General features: G+C 44.1%; 1 protein-coding gene across 3 annotated transcripts in view; it reads right to left on the bottom strand.

Annotated features, from left to right (window-relative positions):
- Cad74A (cadherin 74A) overlaps positions 1–22,009 on the bottom strand; it is a 106,817-nt gene that overhangs the window by 30,753 nt on the left and 54,055 nt on the right. For all 3 annotated transcript variants that reach the window (XM_065441368.2, XM_065441369.2, XM_065441370.2), the window contains exons 31-34: positions 21,591–21,845; positions 17,698–17,810; positions 14,501–14,671; positions 1,190–1,278 (exon numbers count right to left, since the gene is read on the bottom strand). In XM_065441368.2, coding sequence (XP_065297440.1) covers positions 1,190–1,278; positions 14,501–14,671; positions 17,698–17,810; positions 21,591–21,845 — 628 coding nt within the window. The remainder of the gene's footprint in view (positions 1–1,189; positions 1,279–14,500; positions 14,672–17,697; positions 17,811–21,590; positions 21,846–22,009) is intronic.

Here is a 22,009-nt window from a genome sequence, read left to right as displayed (position 1 = left end):
CACGGCAAATCGAGTTACAATCGCATGTGTACACATTGCAATTAAGGGCAGTTTTGTTTCCTTGTTTCTTGGTCACGGAAAACTGGCGCGCGTTACAATCGAAGGCGCGTTAGAATTTAGTAAATACGGTACTAACTAAATTAACAAGCATGATGTCACACGTGCACAGGCAAATGTTAACACATCTCACTTGATGACCGCAAACACTTGCTATCAAAAGGCTGCCGTGAGTAAGAGCGGCAGCAGCAGCAAGCGAAGTACCCTTTGTGCTGCCTCTCGCTTCAACGTGAACTAAGCGGCGAGAACACAGTGTACACGAAGCCATCAGCCCTCGGCACACTTAGACTCTGCACCCACTGCAGATCGGTTTCAAGATAGGGCACGCACTTAGCCACACCATACGCCACCACCGCTGGAGTAGACCGTCCCCCTGCTGTGTTGTGCGCAATGGAAGACAGCGCGGCATGCTTACTTCCCACCTTCCTACTTTGCGTGCATGAGATTGAGCCGCCATCTTTCTCAGCTCACCCTTGCACGCTTTCACTTGCACCCACAGCAGACAGTGCACAGCCGCAATGTTATCGCACTCTGACTTTATGCGCAACATCATGGCGACACTGACGCCAACGGTGGAAATTTATTTTATTTATTCCAAATACCCTCAAACGCAAATGCATTGTAGAGGGGAGTGGTTACAAAGGAATGGGAAGTTATACAAAGTTATACAAAAGAAACGGTAATACAAAAACTATTAAGGCAGAATACAAGAAAAAACAACAAAACAAAAAACAAACAGTATGATACAAACAACGTGACTGGCAATATGGCACAGTTAGTTACAAGAAAGTAAAGTTATATAAAATATCAATTCAGATTGCTTTACTGAACTCATGAGCTAATGCTTTAAATGCTACCTGCTTTTATCAAAAAGTGCATACTTTTACTATTAGCTGAAATATAGTTTATACACAGAGCATGCATGTTATTAGATAGAAAGAACAAAAATGATCAGATTTCATTTCTACTACTTGTTTGAACACTCTTTGGGTTATTAATGAAATATCTGAATAATATATCTAAGAAAACATTTACAAGCTTGGTCACATTTCCAAATCGCAAGATCCAACTATCTTGGCTGAACATCAAAATTGTGCTAAATTCAAGCTCAAGGTCCCCAGTGCCAACTTACTTTTCAAACTGTGGAATGACTTTGCGAATTTCTTGTGGCTGCTTATAGAAGATAAACTTCATCAGATCAGAATCATGAAGTATGTGAACCTAGACAAGGAATAGAGAAAAAGAGTGATACATTCTGTTCACTTGATGAACTTTTGGAAAGCATTCATTTTCCCTTACATTAAGGCAGTTTCACCAATTCAACACATATGATTAAGGTAACTATCATGAACTTAAAAAATCAACAAAGAGTCAGCAAAAAAAAAAAAAGAATTCAGAGACCGTGCTAAAACTTGTTCATAAAAAACAAAGTGATGTGCTTGAGCCAAATACAAGGGCCACCAATCATTCAGCCAGTAGATAACTGCAGATAAATAAAGCCCACAGATTAAGTGCATCAAAAATGCTAAATTTATTTTACCGTTAAGAAGGTCTGAATTCTGTGTATTTAAGGTTTAGTGGCACAACGGCATGTTAGGCCATACTAACTAGCTACATATTGGATTTCTGCGAGGTTCTCGGCACCAGTGCTGAAAAAGTTCCAGTAGTGCCAGCACAGCATATTGCACACATTTTTGAACTGAACACTGAGATGCAGGCTGCACTGTCTGCTTGGCCCAACTGCTCAATGTCCTAACACTAATGGCCACTTTTTCAATCTAGCGCAAGCTTCTTGTGCTTTCAATGTATCTCTGAAACACTTCCATGGCACTGCAGCACAAACGACACTGCTTAGTCTGACAGTATGGATAATCAAACAAATTTGACGGAATCTAGAAAACACATTCAATGTGCCTGCAGTGATATTTGAAGGGCTGGAGACTATTCCAGCTGTATTAAAGGATTGCTGAAGAGGTTAGGGAATGTTAGGGAATACCAAGCACTGTCTGCATAATGCCACACACCTCAGCTGCAGCACCTTGCCCTGAGAAGCAGAGATTCCCTGCACTACAATTGCACCTCAGCTGTATCAGGCCGCAATCAAGGGCCGCAGTGCAGCAGCGCACATTCAAACAAGAGAATGGAGAGCTATGGTGCAGCGCACCGTGAAGTGATGCATATGGTGCAGTAAACCACATGTGAATCGAACATACATCACCACATACAAGGTGCAACCCAAAAGTTTGAGGAATTTAAATAGCGCGCCCGAACTAGGTGTAGCACACCTTTTCACAACTAGATGCGGCAAGCAGTATGCCTTATGTATCAGTCCGCTGAGAGACATGTAGCTGAAAGGTAGTGTTGTTTTATTGAGTGATTTTGCAACGCTATGTTTCACTGATTCGGCACATTTCTTTTCAACGTATATGATGGACTTTAAGGAGCAAGGAATCTGCATCAAGTTTTGTTTCAAACTCAACAAAACTGCGGCAGAAACTTACTGTATGTTACAGGAAGCATTTAGTGTTTATGCTGTGACCCAGATCAAGACATTTATGTGGTATAAACACTTCAAAGACGGCCAAACGTCTGTTGATGACAATGAGCATTCTGGATGCCCATGAACAAGCATGACATTGGAAAGGAAAGGAGAAGTTCGCGTGGCTATCCTTGCAAATCGCAAACTAACTAGAAAGGATATCTGCAATATTTTAGGGCAGTCATAAAATGCAGTGGATATTGATGTTGAGTCTACAGTTCAGCAAATTTTGTCGGTCGTCTTCAACATGAGATGCATTTCTGCCAAATTTGTGCCACGACTGCTCAGAGTTCACAATTCGTGCCTCTTGGACGAACAGTCAATAGCAAGTTTTACTGCAAACGTCTGGAGCAGGGGAAGAACAACTGTCTTCTCCACCATGACAACTTGCCAACTTACACAGCACTCATTTTTTGACAGTTCCTGACATCCAAACACATCACAGTGCTTCCGCACCTGCCCTACTCACCTGACCTTTCCCCCTGTGACCTTTTCTTGTTCCCAAAAATGAAATCGAGGCTGAAAGCACCACAGTTTAGCATAGTTGAAGAGACTCAGCCAGAATCGCAGGAGGCCCTCAATGCACTCACACCTGAATACTTCCACAGATGCATGGAATCGAGGGAGAAATGCTGAGATCGGTGTATACATGCTCAAGGTGACTACTTCGATTGCGACAGTGCAGATTAGGAGTGATGGTGAGCAAATTTTTTTTACGACCAAATTCCCTCAACTCTTGGGTATCACCTCATATTTTTTAATCTTTTGAGCTTATGGCATATTCAAATTTTGCCTACATAACCTGCTGACTCTACAAAGCTGAAACTTTTGTCATAGTGGAATAATAGGGTAGGATGTTAAGGTATGAATGCTGATAAATATAATTAAAATTAACACGGTTGGCTGCGTGAATAAACACACACAACACAAGCCTACAAAAGTGTCCTAGTGAAAGAACACTAGGGTTGAGGATTGGGGGAGTTGGCACTGCATTCTGAAACTGGGACAACACAACATGGAAAGGAAGAACCAAGGCGAGCTGGCCAGAAGAAGGAACACAGCGTTCCTTCTTCTAGCCGGCTTGGCTTGTTTCTTCCTTTCCATATTGCACTGTATCAGTTCTAGTAAAAGAACACTGAAGTGTTCTTGTCTTTTGCTTTCTGATGGTTGTATGTAAGACTAAAATATGATGATCAGCAAGGGGATCAGTGAAACATGCACATCGTGAGGGATCTTCCTTTTGTAAGAAATGTCTGTGTGTTAGCAGTAAGTGCACAATTCTGAGTCTGCATAGTGTTAATTTAACAAATTCCTGGTGATGACAGCTTCACCATATGCCTAGTACTGACTTGCTAAGTACTAGTTCCTAAAAATAGAACACATCTGCATAGTTCTGATGTCAGTCACAGTACATGCACGTACATTTACAAAATGCATAAGAAATTCGAACTTGTTAACTGCAGTAGCTTGCTGGTTATCATGTGACATACACATAATAGGCTAGTGATGAGAAAAAGAAAAGAAAAAACACAAGAGCTATAATCAACCTCATCATGACTTGCCAAACTGAAAACCATGGGTGCTGCAAGCAAATCCGAATGTTTGCAGTCAGCTAGACGACTGATCTCAAGCCGCAGCTGTCACGTGGCAGGGGCCATCAACATCTCTATTAAAGGGTTCCTGAACCATCTCTCGGGCCTGGTGAAAAGACAGCCAGTGGTTAGCACAGGCTACTATGAACATCTCAGCCAAGTTTTGCAGTCGTGTGTGGCATATGGAGCTCGCAAGGGGAGCACAAAGTCACCTTTCTCTAAAACGCTCTTTTTCCTACAGAAGCCTGCTCTTCACTCTTTTCTGGATGCTTTATATTGTGATATACAGTAAAAGCTCGTTAATTCGAACCGGAAGGGGAAGCCGATTGAGTTCGAGTTAACGAAAGTTCGAACTAACGAAAGTGAAGGAGAGCAACAGTACACTGCGATTTGGAAGCAGTAGGGCATGTCAGAAAGTGATGGCGTTTGCTGCGGCCACACGCCATCTTCAAGTCGAAGCTCTGGGCCCGACTGTGCCCCACCACCGATGTCCACCGAAACGGACGTTAGCCGAGGCTTAACACCATCACAATGAATCGCGATGGCCGATACCTCCTAATCTGAAAGGTAGTGACTACAGTGACGGGGCCCGGCACTTTAACATCTGTACTACAGTGACGGGGCCCGGCACTTTAACATCTGTACTACAGTGACGGGGCCCGGCGCTTTAACATCTGCCCTGCAGTGACGGGGCCCGTCTCCACTTTAACATCAACACTGTAGCGACGTCAATGGCCGCACTTCTTTCAAACAGCATTCTATGCAAACAACTTCGAGCACTTCACGGCAGGCAGTGAACCTTATTAAGGTCCTAAGGAGCGACTCCGAAACTCTCTTATGAGGGAGGGGCCGCCGCGAGCCGCTCCCACGTTGGGACGGGCAGGCCGTACCTGACCGCCTCCTCTCACTCTTCCGTGGTGTGATGATCGTGGTCCCGTAACGAGGGACACCGCCAGAGCATGTGTTCTAAAGGGCAGAATGGACCTCCGCACGGACGCGGCGTTAGGTTGCCCCTGTGATCCACAACGGCCGCTGCGAACCGGTCGGACGAACCGTATTGGGCGACGTCGACGAACGCGACCGATCGTGGATCGTCGGCGGCGGATCCGAGAAGTGCGGCCGCCCGGGCCCGGCGTCTGCCTACATTGCGTTGCGGGTGCATGTTGTGCGGCAACAGCGAGACCGTGACGGCCTCCCGCGACCACGCGTCGAGCGCGCACCGCCTTTCCCTGACGGGTTAAAGTCCAGCGCCTCCAGGATCCGCCTCCCCGCAGGCGAGGAAGCGAGCCTGACAACCTGGACTAATTTCTGTGACTCAACCTCATGGAAGGTGTTGTTGACCCCCAGCTGCATGAGCTTCGTGGTGCTGGCGTCTATGGGGATGCCGAGCACTTCACGGACCGCGATATTTTATTGCAGTACTGTCCCCATTATATTTCACATCCGGACCCAACCACTAGCTTGCGGTTATTGGGTCCAACAATCTTTTGCGTATGCACTGTAACACCTATGATGATTATAATAAAGAAAGAAGGTTCACTGTAATGGAAGGGGAATGATAAAAAACACATAAAAAAGGCACGGCACATGTTCCTGCTTGTGTAACGCCAGACAATGAATATTCTACTGAATTAAGAAAAAGAATCAGTGGGTCGCTTAGAGAACCGATAAACATGCAGTTCGATGAAATTTGAGAAATAATGATATTGAAGCTTCCAATACTTTAGAAGAAAAGAAAAAGAAAATTAAGACTGAATCATCACGACGGAACATCACAATTCGCCGTAGGCGTAGAATACCCTAGCTATAACGAAATTATTTTTGAACAGCTCCGATAGTGTCCATGCAACAATGGTTGCTTGCGTACTGTCAAATGCGCATATGCTGCGGCATAAAGCTCAGGCACGGTGCGAAAACGTGCTCGGAGCGAAAGCGAAACATCGTGCGAGGACATGCATGCAGACGTGAAGTCGGTCACCGTGAACCCGCGCGATCGCTGCATTAACTGTTATTATGCTACATTTAGTTACACAAACAGCCATCCCACCATAAGAACATACTTCACATAGTTTTCTCGGCGATTGCTTACGTTTCACGCAAAACGGTTCGGGGGAATCGATCGCGGCGACCGCGCGCAGTGTCCCAGCTTACTGTACGTAGTAGGCAGATAGCGTCTGTAAACCATTCTGTGCTTTCTGTTTGTCCAACATTATTATTTTAAAGGTAAAATACTGCCATTTCTAGAGTACTTGCACAATTGTTCAGGAGGGCTGCCGCGTAGTATGTTTATTTAGCGCCGACGCATGTGAGGCGCTTCCAACAGATGGCGACTCCGTAATCGCTCCCAATACCGACATCGTGACCGCCCCGTCGCTGCAGTGCTGTTGTTAAAGCGACGGGCCCCGTCACCGTAGTGTAGATGTTAATGTACCGGGCCCCGTCACCGTAGTGCAGATGTTAAAGTGCCGGGCCCCGTCACTGTAGTCACTACCAATCTGAAAACAGAGGTACACAACCAATGAAGACTGCCGAGACAAAGACGCTGAACATGTGAAGGTGGCGAAGGCCCTGATTCGTTGGTTCTTGATTGCAAGTGCAGCTGCGACGTACTTGATTCGCTGTGTTTTGGCGCTTGCCGTGCTATCTTCGCACAACATTAGCAGCTGTACAAGATTTGTAAAGCCTCCGAGATTCGCAACGGGCAAGAAGTCTCGGAGGTTACGTAGAACGGAGAGGCGGCAGCCGCCGCTGGCTTCTGGCTGACCCCGCGCAGGTTAGATTTTTTTCCGATTTTGCTTTCTCTCGCCGTTTTCTCCGTTTTGGAGGCAATACAGCCTTGTGTGTAGGCAGTAGGCGTGTTTCTCTGGCCGTGTGCCAGGCGAGCGTAGTTCGAATTATCCGCGAGGGAACCTTCTCGCGTTCGAATTAACGGACTTTTTATACATAGATTTCTGTGGAGCTTGGCCGGACCAAATCGTACAGTTCGAATTATCCATAAATTCGAATTATTGAAGTTCGAATTAACGAGCTTTCACTGTAGTAGATTCCCATACGCGGCTGCTAGTGGCCAATAGCTGACGTCAATCAATGATGATGATGATGTGTAGTGTTTTATGGCGCAAGGGCCAGGTTTGGCCAAAGAGCGCCATGACAGGTGGTAATGTTGACGATGTGTTGTGGATGACGTGCACAATGATCGCATCATGGTAAATGAGATATGGCTGTAAAAGGGCCTAAAAACTTCCGCTGTAAGTGGAGTAGAATACGTAGGTGCTAAAATAATGACGGTGACTAGGATGTGATGTGGGCTATGGCAATCGGCTTTCGTTAAAACATGATGCAATAAAACTTGACACTGACAACAGAGTTTCAAGAGAGCCCTTGAAAACAGGGCTGTTAGTCGTGTGCTAAAAGTTGCCTGGCCAGATGATCTTCAGGGTGTCCGTTTCGGCTAAAAACTCTAAGACTGTTTGCAGATTAAAAAGAGGTTCAAGGGTGAAGGGGTAAATTCTCGCGATATGCAGCATTGAAATACTTTTTCCTCTCTGTTTCTAATGCAGGGCACTGAATAAGAGCATGGAGGACAGTGAGATTATTGCCGCACTTAACACAAGTTGGAGGATCGTCCCCAGTCAAGAGATGAGAGTGGGTTCCGTACGTGTGGCCTATCCTTAAACGGCAAAGGAGTACTTCCTTATACCTTGCTATTTTCCCATTTATCCAGTTCCCCAGTTTTGGTTTTATTATGTGAAGCTTATTCATTGCCTGTGTGTCCCATTCGCCCTGCCAGTGATTCCTCAATTTACTGCGTAGAAAGGGCTTTAGGTCTGTGGCAGGGATGGGGATATTTGAATCTGCATGACTAAAAATTACTGACCTAGCGCTTTCGTCAGCAGCTTCGTTGCCTTTATATCTTTGTGGCCAGGTACCCAGCATATGACAATCACTTGATTGCACATATATAGGGAGCACAACAGACTGTACAGCTCACTCAAAACTGAGTTCTTGTATTTTCTTGGACTAAGTAGGGCTCTGACTACACTCAATGAATCTGTAAACACAATAGCCCTAGAAAGTTTTGTGAGCCTTATGTTTTGTATGGCCGATAGTATAGCGTAGGCTTCAGGTGTAAATATACTTGCGTGTGGATTTAGTGCCCCGGATTCTGAAAATGAAGGTCCCAGAGCTGCGTAGGAAACTCCTTTAGAGGACTTGGAAGCGTCTGTATAGTATTCTGTACAGGAGTACTTCTCCTGAAGTTCACGAAAATGGAATTGTATGTGTGCTTCTGGTGCCCTCTTAGTTATTTCTACGAAGGAGACGTCGCATTCAATGGTCTGCCATTCCCATGGTGGGAGCAGGCGAGTGGGTGCCATTTGGACATTCTCTGGGACTAAGACACCTGTTTCTTCTGCCAGTGTTGTCAAACGAAGGCTCAACGGAGGTCTAATAGCTGGGCGGTTACGAAATAATCTGGCTGTAGACTCTTCATGAATAAGTGAGTGACATGGATGCTGAACATCTGATTTGACCTTGAGAGCATAGGAAAAGGTTAAATATGTCCTTTGGAGATGTAATGACCATTCATTACACTCCACATACAGGCTTTCTACGGGACTTGTCCTAAAAGCGCCTGTAGCCAGGCGTATACCCAAGTGGTGAATGGGATCTAGCATCTTTAAGGCACTAGGTGCAGCAGAGCTATATACTATTGCTCCATAGTCGAGACGGGACCGTATAAGGCTTTTGTAGAGGCTCAAAAGGCATCTCCTGTCACTTCCCCAAGATGTGCGGGACAAGAGCTTTAGCAAATTCATTGTTTTCAGACATCTCGCTCTCAGATATTTAAGGTGAGGGACAAATGTTAGTTTAGAGTCTAAGATGATTCCTAAAAATTTATGTTCGTGGCTGACAGATAGCCGTTGTCCATTAAGATAGATAGCAGGGTCAGGTAATATACCTCTCTTTTTCGAAAATAGAAGGCATGTGCTTTTTTGGGGGTTTAACTTGAATCCATTCTCGTCAGCCCACTTAGATATTTTGTTTAGGCCAAGCTGTATATGTCGCTCACAGATAGAAATGTTGCATGATTTAAATCCGATCTGTACATCATCCACATATACTGAATAAAACATTGTTCGTGGTATTACGCTATAGAGGGAATTCATTTTTACGATGAAGAGCGTGCAGCTCAGTACACCACCTTGTGGCACACCTGTTTCCTGCGTAAATTGACGAGACAGCACTTCACCAATCCTCACACGGAACGTACGATTAGAGAGGTAGCTTTGGATCAGGTTCAACAGATTTCCTCTGACACCCATACTAGCCAGATCACGAAGAATTCCAAAACGCCAGGCTGTGTCGTATGCCTTTTCCATGTCTAAAAATACCGCTAATAAAAACTGCTTGTGCACGAACGCATCTCGGATATTCGCCTCCATACGGACAAGGTGATCTGTCTTAGATCTACCCTCCCTAAAACCACACTGCAAGGGGTCTAGTATTGTGTTGCTTTCAAGATAATGAATTAGGCGTCTATTTACCATTTTCTCAAATAGTTTGCATAGGCAGCTTGTCAGGGCTATAGGCCTGTAGCTGCTGACCGAAGTTGGATCCTTGCCCTCTTTGAGAATAGGAATTACGACTGCTTGCTTCCAGACAGATGGAATATAACTGGCGGTGAATATGGAATTAAAAAGTGATAGTAGGGTATTGTGTGTTTCGGCGTGTAGGTATTCGATCATCTCATAAACTATTCGATCGCCACCAGGAGCTGATTTGTTGCAGCACTTCAGTGCAGCCTGAAATTCCACCATGTTAAATGGCCGGTTGTAAGGTTCGTTTTTATTTCCTCTCTGATTCAGAGGCTGCCGTTCCGCTTGTCGCTGATATCTTAGAAATGTATCTGAGTAATGAGATGAGCTGGATATGTACTGAAAATGTGCTCCTAGCGAATCAGCCTGGTCCTCAATAGTGTCTCCTTGAGTGTTTACCAAAGGTAGAGGATGAGTTTCGCGGCCTTTTATTCTGTTGACCCTATTCCAGGCTTTCCGCTCGTCTGTATATGAGTTGATGCTACTAATGTATTTTTGCCAACTTTCCCGTTTGGCCCGGCGGCGTGTTCTTCTGCCTAGTGACTTTATTTTCTTGAAATTGATCAGATTCTCGGCAGTTGGAGATTCGCGAAGGTGGCTCCACGCCTTATTTTGATTCTTACGAGCTTCCTTGCACTCCGCATTCCACCAGGGAACACGTCGTTTGAAGAGCGATCTATTTGATTCAGGGATACATAGTGACGCCGCATCAACAATAAATGCTGTCAGATATGCCACGGCGTCATCAATAGAAAGTGCAGAGATGTCTTCCCAAGTCATGCGGGTGAGTTCTTTATAACGTTTCCAGTCGGCTGACTCGGTTTTCCAGTGGGGGACGTATGGAGAGCATTCATCACGTTTTGTTGATTTTATGACAATTGGAAAATGGTCGCTGCCATATGGATTCTTAAGCACGTTCTACTCTAGATACGGTACGAGTGTATCAGATGCAATACTCAAATCGTTCGATGAAAATGTTTTGCTTGCCACGCTATAGAATGTAGGCTCTTTATTATTTAGCAAACATGCACCTGTAGTGAAGAGGAGGCTTTCTACTAGGCGTCCCCTGGCATCACAATGACAACCTCCCCAAAGGGTGTGGTGTGCATTGAAATCTCCGACGACAATATAAGGTTCCACCAGTTCATTGATAAAGCTTTGGAATTCTGTTTTTGAAAGATGGCAGTTCGGAGGGATGTATACTGAGGCAATCGTTACTAGTTTATTAAACAGTATCGCACGAACTGCAACTGCCTCTAGGGGTGTTTTAAGTTGTAATTGTCGGCAAGCAACACTCTTATCTACAATTATTGCCACGCCGCCTGACGAGGCAAAAGCGTCGTTGCGGTCTTTTCGGTATATGGCATACTGCCGGAGAAAGTTCGTGTGTGAAGAATTAAGATGTGTTTCTTGGACACACAGCATCTTTGGATTATAGTTATTTAGCAGTTCCTTAATGTCGTCTAGGTTGTGGAGTAAACCCCTGACGTTCCATTGTATTATCTGCGTATCCATAATGTGTGTGTTTTGTGCTGTGTGTCTAAGAAATATAGATTATATAAGCTCACGAGACCTTTTCAGGCCCCTTGATACGAGCTCTCTCTTTCTTCCCGGCGCGCTCGAGGGAGCTGCGCCGTTCCTTGGGCGTCTGAGACGCCGGGTCTGTGCTTGTATCCATCACCTCGTCTGAGGTGGTGGATACTGCCCGCGGAGCAGGCACTTTCGCGAGAGTGGTGGGCCGATCTGTACGAGCAGTGGCCCTGGGTACAACAGGCCCGGAGGCCTGCTGGCCCTCATTTGCGGGTGACGGAACAGCGTTGGCTGTTCCAGTCAGGGGGGCGGATGGCGTGACCGCCGTCACTCTCCGAGTGACTTGGGCGGCCGCCGAACGATGTGGCGCTGCCCCCCGGCGTGCCACCTCGGTGTAAGAAGGACTGGTCTGATTGTTGGAATGGAAACGCTTGCGTGCCTCTGGGAAAGTAAGATTTAGTTTTACCTTGAGTTCTATTATTTGTTTTTCTTTTTTCCACGAAGGGCAGGATCGCGAGTAAGCAGGGTGGTCTCCTTCACAGTTGGCACAGTGGGTTGCTGAACTGCAAACGTCAGAAGAGTGTTCGATGGAGCTACACTTGGCACAAGTAGCACGCCCTCTGCAGGTTTGGGACCCGTGCCCAAAACATTGACACTTAAAACATCGACGTGGGTTTGGAATGTATGGCCTGACACGTAGCTTGCAGTAACCGGTCTCGATTGATTCAGGAAGAATGCTGGTTCCAAAAGTTATGATTATGTGCCTAGTTGGTATTTCCTTGTCATCTCTTCTTATTTTAATCCTTTGCACCTTGACAACGTTCTGTTCTTGCCATCCTTCTAGTAATTCACTTTCACTAAGTTCCAGAAGGTCATCTTCCAAGATGACCCCGCGCACTGTATTCATTGTCCTGTGTGGGCCTACTGAGACGGGAATGTCCCCAAACGCTACAAGTTTTGAGAGTCTGTCGTACTGTGGCTTGTCGCGAACTTCGAGAAGAAGATCACCGCTTCCCATCTTTGTCACTTTATATCCTGGGCCTATTGCTTCAGTGAGGGATTTCGCTACAAGAAAAGGTGATATCATACGGACAGTCTTAGTTTCGTGTTGACTGTGAACGACGTGGTATTTCGGGAAGGACTCTTTTGGTTGCATGAAAAAGCTGAAAGGTTCATCGGTGCGCCCCCTCTTCAGGGAGCGATCAGGTAATAGGGGAAAAGCTTCAGCCATAAAAAATTTGAAAATTCGGCGGCGATGGTGGCCACCCACCACCGAGCCCAACAAGGGGACGCTACAAGGTCGGGAAAATACCTGCAGACGCCAGCCATGCATCGCCGCTATAACCTAATATACGATACCCAAGGTTGGATAACTACACCAGGTTAACCCTCGCCACCGGGAAGTCTGGAAGTAATAAGAAGCGAAGAGAAGACAGGAAAGATTGAAAGTGAGAGAGAAAGACGAAGATTGAAGAGAAGGACAGGAAAAGGTGACTGCCGATTTCCTCCAGGTGGGTCAGCCTGGAGGTGCCGTCTATGTGAAGCCGAGGCCGAAGAGGTGTGTTGCCTCCGCCGGGGGGCCTTAAGGGTCCAAACACCCAGCATCGGCTCAACCTCCAGGATCCCCTTTTCCCCAGACACGGCTAAGCCGCGCACGGCTACACGCGGGAGGGTCCAACCCTCGTGTGCTCGGGTCCGTGGTGTCGCAACACACCAAACGCCTGCTTGCGCAGACGCCCCTGCGGGGTGACGTCAATCAAGAATGGTGTTTGGATCAGTGCACTTCTTCCTACTGTTACTGTGTATGTTTATTGAAAGATTTTTACAGAAGTTTAATGAACAAGATGAAGTAAGCGAAAATCTGCTTTTGAATTTCGATAATAATTACGCACTTCCGGAAGAAGCCAACTATCATCTGCTCACGCTTGGCAGCGGTCGCCTGCATAGGAATTAAACTTTGGCCACCCTGCTTATTGGTGTCATAGCCATCGGGCCTCTCTAATTTCAACTGGTTTTGTACGCTCAACTAGTCTTGAATCCCGCAAAACTTAAGGCCAGACTACACGCACGCTTGCCAGCACGCGCTCACTCCTGGCCGCTCCCAGTTGGACGCCTTGGCAAACTTACTAATAGCGCTTCAAAATGCGTAAGTTGGATGTGGCTATCTGTCGGTCAAGCTGGTGAAGGACAAAGCCAGTCTGCACCACGTAGAGCATGAGCACACACTCAAGCCCTGTCGTGCACAAAGCAAACGCTGTGCATACACGCTACAGTTATATGTAGCTGCGGTATGCTACCTGGTGTAGATACCGCGGTCGCCGCAGGGTGCTGCACTGAGTCCACTGGCTAAGAGCACTGCGGCTCGCTGAGGACAACTGCGTTTGGCTTACATTTGGCGTATCGTAGGCACCAAAATCGTAAGTAGTGGCGTCTATGTTAACATTCAAAATCAAATTTGAACTGCGCGCCACGGTGACTTTCAGTAGGTGGAGTATTGTGGCCACGGCCTGCTATGCCGTAGCCTTCGCAGTGCAAGGCATTGAAGAAGGGGCGGAAGCACCGCGAAGGGCGTGTTTGATTGCCAATAACTCCGCTTTTGCTGAACGCCTTTGAAGTACTTTTTGCGGCAAAGTATTTCTGAAATAGCCTATTTTACCTTCAAATGCATTTCTCCACTTGTATAAAAAGTGGTTCAGGGCCCCTTTAATTAAGCCAACTGCATGTATGATCAATTCAGGATTTCAGAATTATACCGAGTCACACAGAATCACATGCATTACAATGGTGCCATACAAAATTTTTGTGTTTAGAACAGAAGGAACACAATCCCAAATATAAGAAATGTGTACGCTAGTAGGTCTGGTGGATTAGCGTGCCCTGGTACCTCAGTTCTGAACATACGGAAGATGGCATTAAAAGTAGAGACAATAAAGGACGGTTTCAGAATATTTGTTTTGAAACTATGCTATGACAAGAAAAATTGTCAGCAAAACACTTTGTACAGGGACATTGTACTTTCAAGAAATGATGTTCGTGCAAACTATGCTGCACTGTGCGTATAATTTTTTTTTTGCCTGCCATGAAGAGCCCCGCAGTGCTTTCCCTTTTGCCAAGTGATAGTGCGGGAGATATTGAGCACAAGCAAGTGGTGTAAAAAAAATCACTGCACCCTAAATTTTACTTACCCGCACATGTGTGACAGCAGTATTCTGGGGTCCAGGGGCACTTTGGCACTCAATGGTTATATCAAAATATCCATCTCTGTATTTCCCCAAGCTTCGAATGTTTCTAAGGGTGCCTTTGTGAGCATCAAGCTCAAACTGACCCATCACAGGCATTGATTCCTTTGATGATGGCTGCAAAAAATTAGTCAGAAAAGGATTCAGTTTAGTAGTGACTAAAATGATTTTACAAAAGCATGTACTATACTGCAAAACAAAAGGCATCCTTGAGGATAATAACACATCAGAAGAAAATTACAACACAAAGGCAGAATTTGAGGCCTCTCTGAAATTCCCAGTGACACAGATAAATCAAGAACTGATAACAGGTTAACACAAGCACCTAATAATATAGCAGGTTCCAAGGAGCAGGAGGAACGATGGAAGGCAAATGAGACAAAAATACAATTAGAAAATAATGGAAGAGGCTAATGTGGGACAGGCATGATGTAAGAGAATCTGAAAAGGCCTTTGTGTTACAATGCGCAGTGGGTGTATCGTATCAGTTCAACGAGCACAAGCTATCTTGGCACGCTGGAACGACACGTGCCTTTCCTTGCCCTCTATTTCCACTACCCCCTTTCTCTCGCTCTGGTATAAAATGCCCAGCGCAATAAACATAAGAGTTCACTGTTGTCTTGACACGCCTGCTGTTGGTTTCTTCGACCGGGACCCAGCCGATACAGTGGGCTGCTAAGGATCACGATAACGAAATCAAAGTAATAAGAACTAATAGCAAGGTACAAATGTGTCAATTCTGCTGAACCTATTGCTATAAAAAATCTTATCCATTATGTTGCCTTATAGTAATTTTAGAATGGGGGTGTCTGAAATCTCATAGCTAAATACAACAGTCCACAATATGCTGCAGGATGGTGCGCCAGTGTGACAGACAGCACTGTTACATGCTGAAATAAATACAATGTCATGGAACACCAATGTAAAGCAGGGATTGAATCCACTCAGAGTAAAAAATGCCTGAGCGGGACAAATGCCAGCAGTAAGCAGTATACAGAGCTATACCAGTACTTGCCTGCTGCAACCCAAAATGTACAAGGCTCAAATAGTATAGACATGTGCACTCCCTGGATTGATATTACTGCATGCACTCAAACACACACATGCACAGACACATCTGCCTGCCGATTTATAACGCAACAAAAATAAGGCAAGAGCCACCATCAAGCCTAATTCACTCAGGGCAGAAGCTAGCCATCAAAGTGATTAGACCACTGTTTCACAAATCACTTCTGGACCACAGGTTTTTCAAAGTTAAAGGGAGTCAATGCAGACCACTCTAATACTCACCAGTGACAAGCACTATTGACTCTCAAAAGAACAAGTGGCACCTTCTGGCGAGGCACGTATATGTAATCAACATTCTTGTGCGAAGCCAGGCCCTCCACATCAACTCAGATAAATGAAGTTTATGTTGAAGCACACTTGAGACAGAGAATGTCTCAAAACCTGAGGCTAGTAGCCTAGTTTCCAGTATAAAACATCACCTTTCCCAGTGATTATAGATTGCTTGCGACATAAAGAGAACCTAAATTGCAATTCTGCATAATGTAGCATAACATTCTTTTCAATTTCATGGCCCCAGCATGGTCCTCTGGTTCAGTTAACAAGGGGGCCACTCAATTACGTGTGAACATGTCAAGAAGTTCATCACAGCTGAATATATTAAAACCACTAGATCAGACAATTCAAGCATTAACAGCAAATCTTTTTTGTGCTTCTCTAGATGTGCGCTCATGTATGAGAAACAATGAAGTGAAGTGAGCAGAGAAGAACGAAGTACTATACTGAATAACTTTTTTCTTTGAAGACTGGATCATTGAAGGACAACTACATTGGTTGTGATGTGCCAATCCAGTATAACTGCCTCCACACAGATGGCAAAAAAGTGGTGTTCCAGGCAAGAAACAAGGTTATTTGGTGAACAGGTAGTTAAAGCAAAAAATTTGGAGGACGCCTAAGCTTAGCCTTTAAGAGTGGAACGCAATAGCACTCAAAGATTCCTGACTGCTTCTCACGCTTCCCGGCAACTGCAGCTTATGTAACCGTAATGTTTATCAGGAAATGCTTGCAGCGAACGCTGTGCACAAAGGCGGGCTTTCTGGTGGATATGCAGCCTCTTGCGTGAGCCGCGATGCAGCGGAGAAAGCACTATCTGGAAGTCTTTCAAGGAAACGGGCGCGCCTCTCTCTGGACTCCGAGATATTCTCGTGCTGGCGTGTGCAAATGGCGAACGCCATGGCCGGTCTATGAATGGTAGAATCACTCGAAAAGGGGCTTGTTTGAGTTTTCGCGTAACAGAATTTTTTTTCTCGTATATATTCAAATTACAATTGCATGCTATCATGGTTGTGTGTAAGTCATACTTTATGATTTTTCTACTTATTTTAGCTTAAGAGATACAATTAGTTCAGTAATTTCCTTGCGCCACATGGAGGGTCTGGGTATGGGTGGTTCGAAAATCTTTTTGGCGAACCAACATCTAACGCTGGACACCAACATTGGATTTTCTGCGACACGGGGCCCTTAATGCTGTCGTGTCAAAACAGTAGGGACAAGATGCAGGTCATGCAGAAAACTCAAATGGACCTTCAGTAAAGTTTGGGAGGATACATGAATAGAAATACATTGTAGAGGCACTTCCTAATTTACCTAAATATTGCAGTGTTGTGGAAACTTCATGCAGATGCATGTTATAAACAAAAGCAGTAATTTATGTTATGTAAGCAAAAGAAACAGCTTGAAATGCAACCCTGATTGAAATTTCTTGAGTGGAATCGCTGCAGACAAGTGCAATTTATTATTGGGGGCTAAATAAGCAAGCAACGAACACAAACGTGGTAGTAATAAATCCAACAGGGAAATGCTACCTCTGTGCAAAATTTCAACATAAGTGAGCCACTTGTTTAGCTGAAAGTGTCATATGCTTGTTGCCTCTATTTGCAGAACACTCAATAAATATCACAGCCAACTCTGAAGGTGTGCACAATCATAGCTAGCACAATGAAAATGTTTCTTCCTGACAATTCCAAGAATCCCTTTTATTGCAGTAGCTAGAAATGAAGTGATACAGTATCAGACCACATATTCTTGCTTTCACCATATACCCAGTAATAATTAAAGGAAGCCAGAAAGGTACTCACTCTGTAGTATGTAACATTTCGAATAGAGTACATGATCATGTTTGATGAGCTGTCTGGGTCCTTTGCTTTCAGTGTGATTAGCTCACTGTTAATCTCAGAATTGATTCTTATACCTGTAAGACAGATTGTAAAGACAATTCTTCATTGTAACAAACATCAGAATGTAAATTTTTGGATAAAAACAACAAATGTATTAGTGAAAATTTGTGCTCTCACGTTTCAAAAATTTTATGCGACCTGTTAGAAGTGGCAATTATGTGCAACTGTTAATATCCAGAATGGTGAATAAAATCAACCACACACACAGAAGTATAACAACTGACAACAAATCAAGGGTCTTATAAATAAACATATATTAACAGAAAGCACAAAAATTCAGAAATAAAGCTAGTACACACAGAGCTTCTAAATGTACCAAGAATTTCAGATGAGGTAAAAAAATTTCTAGACTGCCTTTTAGATAAAAAAAAAATGTTGGCAACCCATTACTGATGGCTGAAGCCATCGTAGTGTGGGTGTTATGCACAAGCTAGGCATTTAAATAAAACAAGCTACTTTAAGTAATCACTTTAGGGTGCATGTTGCAGTTAAAAGATGAAAACCTCTCAGCTAGAAGCCATGTCCAATTACCAGACACCAATTAAAAGGTATCTGTCCACAAAATATGCAGTAAATTAGAGCAGCATTCCATGTATACATTTTCCCAAAAGCTTTCCTTTTACACTGCAGTCATGCACTGGCACTGCATGCAGACAGAACTGCATGCCATGCCAATTATATTTTGTGGCACAGTCCGAGAACAAATATGCCGAAGCTGGTACTAGTCATGACATTCTTAACAAATGAACATGCACTAACCAGAGTTTATTAACCTGAATGCAACATGTACCCAAAGCAATCAACGTGATTTTTTGCTAGAAAGAGACTCCAAAGGCAAATATTAAGTAAAATTTAAGTGACAGATGCATGTTCACAGATGTCAAAAGCGTTCTTATACTGAGAACAGAGCATTTGTAAGCGAGAAAATGATGTAAACACAGGCAGGATCAGTGCCACCTGTGAAATTATGGCACCAGCTCCCATGATGTCTAGTGTCCCATTTATATTTAGTAAACTTTACTCAACCTCTCATAATAAAAAAGTGAACTACACTGCAAGAGGAAAGAAAATGCAGTTTAGCTGACTCGATTAAAATTTTTTTCAGAACCTTTTGATACTATACACCATTCTGCCAACATTATTTGCACGAGTGTAGCATCCTCATTATGTGGACCTCTGAACGTAAAGGTGGCCTTGACACACGTGACCCGAGAGATCACTGGTACTGTTTTAGGAATGATACCTATAACATCCCATTCTTTACAGACTTTTTGAACTTCAGAATTGTATGAACTATTCAGCCACAACATTATGGGCACCCAAGTTATCTCTTGGCATAGAAAAAATGCTGCAAGGTTTCTATGAAGGCAATCTAACACTACAGATTTATTTATTGTTTGCTTTTAGTTGTCCCTTTAATAAGAGTTACTTGGGCACATCACAAACTTCCTAAATTTTGCCACTGCTAATAATATACTGCTTAAAAAATACAGCCCTTCTATGCAGTACTAATATTTTTTTCACTGCAGGCATATACCTTTGTAGAACTATTAACTTTTTTTATTAGCCTAGATCTATCACAAAACCTCAACCTATAACGAATATAGTGCAGTTAAACCTCGATATAACGAACTTCAATATAATGAAATTCTCCATATAACGAAGTATTTAACTTTTCATAACCTCTTGTCCATAGAACATGTATTTAGAACCTCAATTGTGTGTTTGTATGCAATCTCAATATAATTAAATTTTGATTCTGCCGCAAAGGAATGCCAAGATAATAAATGGAAACTTCCGTGGATGCCAAGTGTTGAACTACAAGCGGCTGCTTGCAAACGCACCTCTCAAATCACATGCAGGGGACAAGAGCAATTACCAAAGTGAAGCAGCATCATGTTCTGTATAAAGTGCAAGTGCAATAAGATCATATAGTGCCCTGGGCACTTTATGCTTTAGGTGTGAGTGAAAGTGTGCAAGGGTGAAATAAGAAAGATGGTGACTTCTTAGGTGCCACCTTCCTACGCTAGCAAAGGAAAAGAGGGGAGGGGAGTGAGCTTACAGTAACACGATCAAGCGCACGCGAGGGGAGGGGGGTTAAGTTGGTGCACATTGCGATTTCTGGCGCATGTCTCGGCCATGGCTGCGCATGGCTGTAAGTGTGGCTGAGCGCATACACATCCCTGCACCCTGCTTTAGAAGTAATCTGCCTCATGTGCAAAGAGTTGGCGTGCCGAGATGGCGTGGCATCATGTAAGCTGTCTTACCGCGCATTTAGTATAGTAGGTTGCCTAATCTCAAGTTTCGCTGACCCAACGCGTTGGAGCAAGAGCCAGACAAAGCATTCGCTCCCTACTGCTGGCGCTTTTCATGATAGCGTCGTCTCAGTGTGGGCGACGCTATCAGCCGCGGGGGCGGAGTGAATGCGAAAGCATGGCTAGCTTCACTTAATACGTACTACTGATATGAAGATATCATCGACGTGGCATGAAACCATATTATTCGTTGCAGCCTCCCAAATTCATAGAAATGAATTGTTTTCTCATTCAAATTTGCTTTTTTCAACAGCCCGATAATTCAGAAACTTCTGTAGCCCCTTTCTGCGCAAGAAAAATCGATCGGCGACTATACTCATTTTCATAAAAAGGTCGAATTTCAATACTACGAAATTTCCATATAACAAAGCAAATTGCCGATTTTACCTACTTCATTATATAGAGGTTTAACTACTAGTATTATTGTATCAGGCAGAACATTTGCATTATCAAGATAACTGCACGCACCAATAAGCTTATTCCAGAAAATGCCCCAAAACTCAAACATACACATCTCTAAAGCTTTCGCACAGCCCGATGCACAGTCTGCTACTGCAATTCATGGCATCAAAGGGCTGCGTGCTTATGTTCAGGGACAGCTGTGCACATGCAAATGGCACCTCGTTGGTGCTCATGTGACATAAGGCTAAAATGCTTTAGCATGTACTCAAGTGCACAACAGCAGCTGATTTATATTATAGTGACAAACTTATTAGTGCACTTAGGCATTTTTTTTCTAACTGCTATAAATTCTGTCTGACAAGAACACATATGCTGCATGAGTGCGCCATTTACAAAATTATTTTTGCAAGCTAATTCAGGAAAGAACTTTAACAAAACATGGGTGGACAAAGATGCAGCAAATAGGTACATGCAGTGCGTTTCTCTTCATCTAAGTTTCACTTATCCATACCTCCGATCTTAACTAGACGTGAGGGGCACGGGTTGATCTGGAGCAACTATCTTTTTTTTCTGAGTTGGAAAACTTACTTTCCACTGGTCGTTTAAGAGCAGGTTTGCATTTCACAAGCCATTTTGGATCAGCTCATTTTTACAATTATTTGCTCTCTCTCGCTTGACCATCGACACGCAGAGCGAAATGAAAGCCTACAGCATGTTGCATTCTCCTGGCTGCAAGTGACAACTTTCGTTGTAATACAGTGCAGAGCATGATGCTTCTCTCCGGTGAATATGCATCTGCAAAATCAAGTGTTATCCAAGCTTCTGAATGAATATTCAAGTAGCTGCTCCGAAACGGCGAGTGGAATTTACCACAAGGCAAACTAACAAGCCAATGGACTTATCCTTGCCGACTTCTTGATAGCCTGGCAAGCTGGCCTACAAAAGAATGAAACCTCCTAATGAGTGACAATGCAGCACCCAAAGTAAAATGCCCATGTCACATAAAACTGAACACAAAACAACCGTAACGCATAGAAAGTCCCAGGTATTTAGTGTAAAGTCTATCATTATACTCACCAAGCACATAGGAAGGCTTTTCAAATGAAGGTGAGTTATCATCAATGTCTTCGACCCTCACATCAACCATGAGCTGGGTCTTGTCATCGGGATTGTAAGTGGCGTCGACTTCTTCAAGTCGCTTTGATGGCATGCTAACCTGCACTGTAAGGAGGTACCGGTCTTTTTGCTCACGATCAACTCTCTTCTTATTCAATATCTCGCCCTCATTGTTGCCTGTGCGCTGAATGGTAAAGACGTTGTCCATGTTACCACCTGTAAGATCATTTGTTAAAGGAACAAAATCAACCCACACATATTCGTCAAAAGGACAAGAAACAGGTAAGTGCTCCTCAACTAAACACCTGCTGACCGATTTTCTAATGCTAAAAAAAAATTTTTTTTGGTAGTCATAATACAGTTCAATTAAATATGAGGAC

This window comes from Dermacentor albipictus, chromosome 1, assembly GCF_038994185.2.
Source record: "Dermacentor albipictus isolate Rhodes 1998 colony chromosome 1, USDA_Dalb.pri_finalv2, whole genome shotgun sequence".
NCBI classification, from domain to species: Eukaryota; Metazoa; Arthropoda; class Arachnida; order Ixodida; family Ixodidae; genus Dermacentor; species Dermacentor albipictus.
The sequence above is the reverse complement of the archived record's forward strand: the minus strand, read 5'-3'. Positions and strand labels throughout refer to the sequence as shown.